We start from the raw sequence: 9,628 nt of genomic DNA on the forward strand, positions 1-9,628 counted from the left end.
CGTTTTCAAGATTCTTATTACTCAAACCTTATTAACAAGGAAAAACTTTTTGACTGTGTGGATCATAACAAATTATGGATAACATTGTGAAGAATGAGAACTCCAGAACAGTTAAGTATGCTCTTGCAGAACCTGTACATAAATCAAGAGGCAGTCTTTTGAACAGAAAAGGGGGATAATGCGTGGTTTAAAGTATGGAAACGTGTCTGTCAGGATTGTATCCTTTCACCATATGTATTCAATTTGTATGCTGAGCAAATAATCAGAGAAGCCAGACTAAATGAAGAAGGCAGCATCAGGATTGGAGGAAGTCTCATTAACAACCTGTGACAAGCAGATGACACAACCTTGCTTGCTGAAAGCGAAGAGGATTTGAAGCACTTACTGATGGTCAAAAACCACAGCCTTCAGTATAGATTACACCTTAACATAAAGTAAACAAAAATCTTCACAACTGGACCAATAAGCAATGTAATGATAAACGGAGAAAAGATTGAAGTTGCCAAGGATTTCATTTTACTTGAATCCACAGTCAACGCCCATGGAAGCAGCAGTCAAGATAATCAAACGACATGTTATGTTGGTCAAATCTGTGTTAAAAAGCAAAGATGTCACTTTGAGGGCTAAGATGTGCCTGACCCAAACCATGATATTTTTTATTGCCTCATGCGTGCAAAAGCTGAACTATGAGTAAGGAAGACAGAAGAAGAATTGATGCCTTTGAATTATGGTGTTGGCAAAGAATATTGAATATACCATGGGCTTCCAGAAGAATGAACAAATCTGTCTTGGAAGAAATACAGCCAGAATGCTCCTTAGAAGCAAGGATGGTGAGACTTCATCTCACATACTTTGGACGTGTTATCAGGAAGGACCAGTTCCTGGAGAAGGACGTCATGCTTAGTAACGTAGAGGGTCAGTGAAAAAGAAGACGACCCTCAACGAAATGTACTGACACAGTGGCCGCAACAATGAGCTTGAACATAGCAACAATTGTGAGGATGGCACAGGACCAGGCAGTGCTTTGTTCTGTTGTACACAGGGTCGCTACGAATCAGAACTGACTTAACAGCACTTAACAACAACAACAATATTAAATTACAACAGGTGAAACTTAAGATTTGATCCATCTATAGCAGTACAGTCTGTAAGGGTTTACTGCTTTCTAGGAAAAGACCGCAGCTGCAGTATTACCATTTTCCTACAGATATGACCCCTTGACATGGGATAAAGTATGACTTTAAGAAATGTTGATATACAGAAATCGAAATTTACATAGCAGATAAACTAAGCTTTTCAATATAAGAACTGAATTCTTCACTTTCAAGATAGCTCACCTCTCCATTCCTCTAAACAGCATATTCTTTAAGAAATTTACATTATGACAAGATGTGTATATTACTTTTTAAATCTATATTATGTAAAATAGGAATATTTGTAGCATACTTGCCACTTATAAAATCCACTTATTAAGTAAAGGACAAATGTAAGTGCCATATAACAGACCTGGGTGAGGGCAGGAGGCATCGGTGACATGTACATGAGAGAGAAAAACCTACCGCAACGTTCTATTCTCCTACAGCAAAATAAAACACAGGATCACCTCTCCCAGATGCTGGGAAGACAGAAAATCAACTTGAGTAATATTGCCTCTCCCATTCCTGTGCTCCCATTACCTATTCCATTTCTATAAAAGGAATTGGTCTGGTGATGGGGAAAAATAATTCAAGGGGAAAGTCATATTTGAGGTGGGCCTTCAAAGTAGAATGTAACACACGACCACTTGCACTCCATAGAAGCCACTAGGCTTCAGTGCAAGCAATAGACATCTAGAACAGGGACGTGATGATCCTCTCTACACAGGTAGACCACTCCATTGTATTTGGTGTATTCATCTGGATTCCCCCATTCCAAGGGAGATACAGAAAAACTGGAATGTTTTTGTCAGTAAAGTATAAGAATTGTGAAATGCTTCAACCAAGTCATTTGAAAATGGCTGAGGAACTGGGGGCATTTAGCCTGGAGAAGGGAAGGCTTCAAGGAAGCCAGAATAGCTGTCTGCAATACTTGAAGTGCTGACGCATACACCAGTGATTAACTTTAGTTTGTATGCAGAGTTAGGGAGAATCAGGGTCACTGATTAGAAGTTATTGGAAGACAGATATTGGCTTGATGTAATGTGGTCAAATCTTTCAGAGATTTAACAAGCTACCTCAAAAGATACTGAGTTTTCTTTCACAAACATTTGCGTATGCGTGCAACCAGAAATGCACAGCCACCTGAAGGTGTACAAGAGACACAAGCATGGATCAAGTGGTTGGACCAGATGACTGTCAAGGTCACTTCCAACCCTGTGGTTCTGTTTCCGTCATTCTCTGAATTGCTTTAAGACAATCAGCTGGGCTTCTGTGTTTCATCAGGCATAGAAATAGTTTGTCATGTACTGGGCTTCGAATGCTGCCAACACTGGCATTAGCCAAATGGATAAAAACAACATGATAAGCAACAAAATAATATGTCACTTTCTAAAAATCTGTAGGCAGCTAATGAGATGACTGGTTTTGTCCTCTCCCCTCACTCAGTGCTGTCTCCTGGTCAAGAGAGCCACGTGAACATGGATCTCCCGCCTGTGTCGGAGCAGATCATGCAGACTCTGAGTGAGCTCGCCAAGTCTTTCCAGGACATGGCCGACCGCTGCCTGCTGGTCTTACATCTGGAAGTCAGGTATGACACAGCCAAGCCTTGGGCTTGGCGATTCAGAGGCACTGTGATTCATACATCACTTGCTTATTTGCTGAGGAAGATCACCGTAGTTTTGGGTTGTTATTATTGACACCATCTGTTTTCACACTGAGAGTTAGGTTTAGCGTTATTCAGTCACTCGTAAGGTTTTTGAGCACATGCTGTATTGGGAGTGTGATGATTAAGAGTTTACATGAAATCAGAAAGACCTGGATTTGAATGTCTATACCAGCTGGCTCTATGATCTTAAGTCAGTTGATTAGCTTTACTAGCCCTCAGTCTCTTCATCTTAAAAATGGAAACAGTAATTCCTAACTAAGAGATTTTATAAATGAAATAATATGTCATTAGCACAATGCCTGCCGCATAGTAAGTGCTTTGCGATTATGGTTACTTTATTGTCATTGATATTTTTATTAAGGTCCTCTGCTAGTCGAGAAGTAAGTATGTATGCAGATGCAAGAACCGTGGTCCCTTCCTCAAAGAACTTAAAATCCAAGAGAAGAGATTAAGTTAAATAATAATTCAAGATAATAGTTTCAAAGATGCCATATTCTGAAACTCTTGTTCCTTCCCCTGCCTGCAGTGTAGAATATTCAGATCAGCTTTGGTAGCCTGTTCTCATACATACAAAAACGGTAGCAAGGAAGGACTAGGAAGTCTTCAACCATTCATTCATTCACTCATTCAGCAAACATTTGTTGAGTGTCATCTATGTGCCAGGCAGTGTTGTAAGGATTAGCCAAACTGATAAAAACAGCAGTGAAAAAAAAAATTCAAAGTCCTTGCTGTCATGGAACCTAAATTCTAAGGGGGGGAGATAGACAATGAGTAAACAAAAAACGTAATTTCAGATAAGTACCGCTGAAATAATAAATAGCACAACGGGATCAAGCAGTGCTATCTAATAGAAGTATAATGTGAGCTACAAGTGCGAGCCCCATTATGTGATTTTAAATTACAAAAAGGGTAGAAAGTAGCCACGTTAAAAAAAAAATGAGCGAAACAGGCAAAATGAATTATCGTAATATATTTTATTTCACCCAGTATATCCAAAATATTATTGTTTCAGCATGTGATTATCATAAAAATGATTAATGAGATATTTTGCATTACTTTTTTTTTCATACTAAAGTCTTTGGAATCCAGTGTACATTTTACACTTATACAGCACATCTCAATCTGGACTAGTCACATTTCAAGAACTCCAAAGCCACTGTGGCTTGTAGCTCCTGTCCTGGGCAGCGCAGGAATAGGGCATACAGCTAGGATTTGATAGGGGCTAGGAAGAGGTGTTTTTTGTTTTTTTTTTTAAATAGAGTCTTGAGAGGAAATATGGCAAGGTGACAAGAAGCAACCCTCTTTACAAAAACCTAGAGGGAGACTGAAGCACAACACTCACGAAGGTCATGAGTGAGCTGGGCAGTTCTGAGGAACAGAAAGAAGCTCAATACGATTGTAGCCAGGTGAACAAGGTGGGTGGGAGAAGGAAGGATAAGGATATGAGAGGCAAGCTGGAGCCTGATCGTGTGGGTCACGTAGCCCCACCCATGTGAATAGTTCAGATTTTATTCTAAGTGCATTTAGAAGCCATAGGGGAGTTTTAAGCAGGGAAGAGATATGAATTAATTTAAATTTTTAAAAGATCACTTTGGCTATTTATATATATACATAGAAGATAGATATATAGAGAGATCTGTCGATATATATGTATATCTGTAAAATAGCCAGAGTGATCTTTATATATATATATAAAATATATATCACTCTGGAAAGTGGATAGCTGGGAAAAATATGTATAGAAGCAGGACAACCAGTTGGGACCAGTTCTGAGCACCAGATGACAGAGGCGGAAATGTGAGAAGCGTTGGATTTGGGACATCTTGTGAAGGTAGAGCTGATAAATTGTTGATAGAGTGCATTAAGCAGCAACTGGTGGCGTGAGAGAAAGGAAGAATTCAAGGAAAAGTACCAGGTTTGGGGCCAGAGACACCCTGGTGGCACAGTAGTTAAGAGCTACATCTGCTAACGAAAAGGTCAGCAGTTCAAATCCACCAGGCACTCCTTGGAAAGTCTGTGGGGTAGTTCTGCTCTGTCCAGTAGGGTCACTATGAGTCGGAATTGACTTGACGGCAATGGTTTTGGGTTGGGGTTGGGCCAGAGCAGATGTGGGGATGCTGGGATCATTAACTCAGGGTTACAGAGAAGAGAAAGACTGGGAGAGGGATGGAAACCAAGAATTCCATTTTGGAGACTTTAAATTTGAGATGCTTATTAAACATCTAGGTCGCATGTCAAATAGATGGGTGGATATATACTTGTGAAACTTCAGGATCAGAAACCTCAGGATCAGGCCCGAATTGCTGGGCTGAGGGCTGTGGGAACCATGGTCTCAGGGAACATCTAGCTCACTTGGCATAAAATAGTTTATAAAGAAAATGTTCCACGTTCTATCTTGGTGAGTAGCATCTGGGGTCTTAAAATCCTGTCAGCAGCCATCTAAGATACTGTACTGGTCTCACCCCTTCGGGAGCAAGGGAGAATGAAGAGGACAGGATATGAGGAGAAGATTAGTCCAGAGGACTAATGGACCACAACTACCATGGCCTCCACCGGACTGAGTCCAGTACAACTAAATGGTGCCCAGCTACCACCACTGACTGCTCTGACCGGGATCACAACACAAGTTCCCGGACAGAGCTGGAGAAAAATGTAGAACAAACAAACAAAAAAAGATGCCTCAGGATCAAAAGGTGTACAGTAACACGTTTTCTTCTCTATTACTATGGGTCATTATTAAAGTTGATCAAATATTTTTAAGGTCTTCACTAGACGTAAATTTTAAAATGTAAAAACCAGTAGGACTTTGGTTCCTCAGTAAGCCTTTGGAATATGTGTGGACCCCAGGTAGAACTTGAGTTCTTTCAGGTGTGCCCAGGCAAAGCCTGATAACAATGGATCGTCAATGTCACTCTTTTGTACGCCACTTGCCGTTTTCATTCTTCGTTATCTTATCCATGAGTTACTCCTTTATTGCGTGTGAGCACCTGTGAGTGGAGCAAGAGACGTAGTATTGCAGCTTTGGAATCTCTTTTACTCCGCACTGTTTCTGTACTTATTTCTTACATTAAGCTGTACAGAAATAAAGGCTCTTTCAGTAAGTTTTTCTGATTTGTTTTACAATAATTTTTAGATTTATTTCCTATTTTCTTACAAGCTGACAGTGAAATCAAGTGTTTTCTACAAATAGGTAAATGGAATACACTGAAGGGGAGAAAAAAAAAAAAACCCAGTAACATTCTGATGTTCCTCTAACCTGGACTGCACAGAAAAACAAAGAGAACACCAAATTAATTACTAGCACAACTCCAGGAATTGGTGCTATTGATCATGTGGGCATGCGATACATCCTGCCTTCAGAATTGCCTGCTTATAGTGCAGTTAATTCCAAGTGGGATATTTTCAGCACATTTGAGCGAGATCTTTTAAATCCTTAACCTCGGATCTGCCCTTTTTTTTTTTGTACATATGGGCAATACTATTCTTGACAATGTTGAACATGTTTTAGTCTTTATTTATTAACTTTACAAGAAACCCTACAGTGCTGAAGCACCCGTTGCTGTATCTCCTTCAACATTAGTTTGGAAAGGTGAAGTGGCATTTAAAAACAGAAGGTAATGTTAGGAATGAATAACAAAAAAGACCGGATTTTACAGTGCTGGGATGCAGCAGGAAACCCTGGTGGCGTAGTAGTTAAGAGCTATGTCTGCTGACCAAAAAACCAGCAGTTCGAATCCACAAGGTGCTCCTTGGAAACTCTGTGGGGCAGTTCTACTCTGTCCTATAGGGTTGGGAGGAGCCGGAATCGACTCGACAGTGACAGGTGTTTGTTTTTTTTACAGGATGCAGCATTATCTTTCCTTGACTTTCACTGAGAATGCTGAACCGTGTTTATTCTTTCTAGATTAAATTTCCTCACCTCCTCATATAACATAGTTTTAACGTTCTGGTTGCTTTCTTATGAATATGCTCCATTTTGTCCTTGTTCCTTTTAAAGTCTGGTACCTGAAACTAGGCAGAATGTTCCGTGTAGAGCTCAGGTGGTGCGTGTTGACACACTTCAGTCATTCCTGGCCAAATTAACAATTTTTTTTTGTTGTTGTTCGTACAGTGGATGATACAAAATTAATAAGACAGAGATCACACAAGTCATGACAATTAGCATAGCAATGCTATAATAGAGGAGACTGCTGTGTGCTAAGTGTGCCCAAAGGGGGCTGACTGTGGAAGACACTATTAGCTCCTGGAAGACAGGAACCAGGATGCCTTGTTCATTGTCATGGCCTCAGAACCTGGCTCAGCCCTCCTGCATATTAGGTGCTCAGTTAAAACCTGATTGGCTCTTGAGAGTTAGCTGGTTTGAACCTAGATCAAGTAAATGCTATTTTGTCCACTTAACAAAATAGGCACACACATAGAGTTATAGAGACTATGCGCCAGCATCATCCTTGTCTTCACAATCAGCTCTTTGTTTGGTTCCCATCCTGCTCTAAAAAGAGAGTTAGAAGTAGTTTGGTAGTTTCTCAAAAAGTTAAACATCAAATTAACATATGATCCAGCAATTCTACTCCTAGGTATATACTCAGAAGAATTGAAAACAAGTATTCAAACAAATACTTGTCTTAGTCATCTAGTGCTGCTATAACAGAAATACCACAAGTGGATGACTTTAACAAAGAGAAATTTATTCTCTCACAGTCTGGTAGGTTACAAGTTCAAATTCAGGGCATCAGCTCCAGGAGAAGGCTTTCTCTCTCTGTCGGCTCTGGAGGAAGGTCCTTGTGATGCATCAGTCTTCCCTTGATCTGGGAGCATCTCAGCACAGGAACCTCAGGTCCAAAGGACGTGCTTTGCTCTGGCACTGCTTTCTTGGTGATATGAGGTTCCCATGTGTCTCTGCTTGCTTCTGTCTTTTATATCTCAAAAGAGATTGGCTTAAGACACTATCCAATCTTGTATAACTCGTCAGTATAACTGCCGCTAATCCATCTTATTACATCATAGTGATATAGTTTACAACACATAAGGAAATCACATCAGATTACAGAATGGTACACAATCATACAATACTGGGAATCATGACCCAGCCAAGTTGACAGATATTTTTGGGGGACAGAATTCAATCCATAACACTTGTATACTTGAATGTTCATAGCAACACTATTTACAATAGCCAAAAGGTGGAAATAACGCAAGCGTCTATCCTTGGATGAGTGGATAAACAAAATGTGAACATGTATATATGTGAACACCAAAATCAAACCAAACCCACCACCGTTGAGTCAATTCTGACTCATAGCAACTCCAAAGGATAGAGTAGAACTGCCCCATGGGGTTTCCAAGGCTGTAATCTTTACAGAAGCAGACTGCCACATCTTTCTCCTGTGGAGCAGCTGGTGGGTTTGAACCACCAAGCTCTGGGTTAGCAGCTGAGCACTTAGCCACTGCACCACCAGGGCTCATATATAATATATATATATTGACCATAAAATAGGATTCAACCATAAAAAGGAATGAAATACCGATCCATGTGACAGCGTGGAATAGATGAACCTCAGAAACATCATGCTGAGTGAAAGAATCCAGACACAAAAGGCAGAAGGTCATGTGTTGTATGATTCTGTTTATATGAAAGAGCAGAATAAATCCGTAGAGGCAGAAAGTTGCCAGGGGCTGCGGAAAAGAGGAGGATAGGGAGTAACTGCTTAATGAGCCTGGGGTTTCCTTTTGGGGGATGAAAATGTTTGGGAACTAGACAGAGGTGGTGGTTGTACAACACTGTGAATGTACTAAATGCTACTGAATTGTTCACTTTCCAAAGGTTCATTTTATATTATCTGAATTTTGCCTCAGTGAAAAAGAGAGAGAGTTAGAGCCTAGGCCCTGCCCTCCAGGGGCTGGTACGATGAAGTGGCTGTTCAAGCACTGTCTCTGGTACTCTTAGCCAAGAAGCCACAAGAGAACAAGTTGCTGTAAGAGAACACAGGTAGAACAGCAAAAAATAAATGGGAAATACTAGCCAAGTGCTATAAAGGTATCTTGTTCCCCAAAATATTTTTATGTCCATAGCCCTTATTTTTCTTCAGTGTTGTTAAAGTTCAAACCAAAAAGTGTTCTCAGATCCAGCAGATTCTGTGTTGAAGGACCCATCCAAAGAGCCTTTGACATTTCCCCTGTGCCACTGTAGGTCACGGTTAATCACCAAGCAGCCCCTGTCCACAGTGAAAGACTTCATGACACCATTAAAACTTGTTGAGACATATTTTTTTTCTATTTGAAGTTTAGAAAAAGAAAATTAAGTCACTATTTGAGTCCACGATTCCAAGAATGTCTCCTTTATCAGCTGATTTCTCTCATCATCAGGAGGGCTCAGAGTGGGTTCCGCAGCAACTGCCTGTCACCATTGGGATCCTAACTATGCACTTTCTGAAAATCAACCGTCCCGCTGTGTAATCAGTGGTGTTTGCAGAAACCCTTCATGCCAAGGTCATGTTAAGATCAGCAACAACATGCCAGAACCTAAAAGAAAAAAGAGAGAAATTTTATTTGAATTTGACGTTCTCTAATGACTATTTTAGTTTCTTTTTCATCTCTAATCATTTGGGAAGAGGAAGATGGCACCCTAAAGTGGTGCTTATATCTCCAGCCTGCTTCTGGATCTCATGAACTCTCACCTCCAATGCATGATAATTTCCTTACACCCTTTTAGCTCAGTGGTAAAGTTACCTTCGAGGTTCACTGATCAGCCTGCGAGTGGACAGCCCAGTAAAACCATGAGAGTAACGAGGTACAGGAGTCCAGTGACAAGGCCCAGAAGGCAGAAGGG

At 40.5% G+C, this 9,628-nt stretch overlaps 1 protein-coding gene across 2 annotated transcripts in view; it reads left to right on the top strand.

The window, feature by feature from the left end:
* Positions 1–9,628, top strand: part of EXOC4 (exocyst complex component 4) — an 830,578-nt gene that overhangs the window by 750,448 nt on the left and 70,502 nt on the right. For both annotated transcript variants that reach the window (XM_004382687.2, XM_023737127.1), the window contains exon 15: positions 2,583–2,724. In XM_004382687.2, the coding sequence (XP_004382744.1) occupies positions 2,583–2,724 (142 nt within the window). The remainder of the gene's footprint in view (positions 1–2,582; positions 2,725–9,628) is intronic.

Source organism: Trichechus manatus, unplaced genomic scaffold (assembly GCF_000243295.1).
Source record: "Trichechus manatus latirostris isolate Lorelei unplaced genomic scaffold, TriManLat1.0 scaffold00097, whole genome shotgun sequence".
In the NCBI taxonomy this organism is placed as follows: Eukaryota; Metazoa; Chordata; class Mammalia; order Sirenia; family Trichechidae; genus Trichechus; species Trichechus manatus.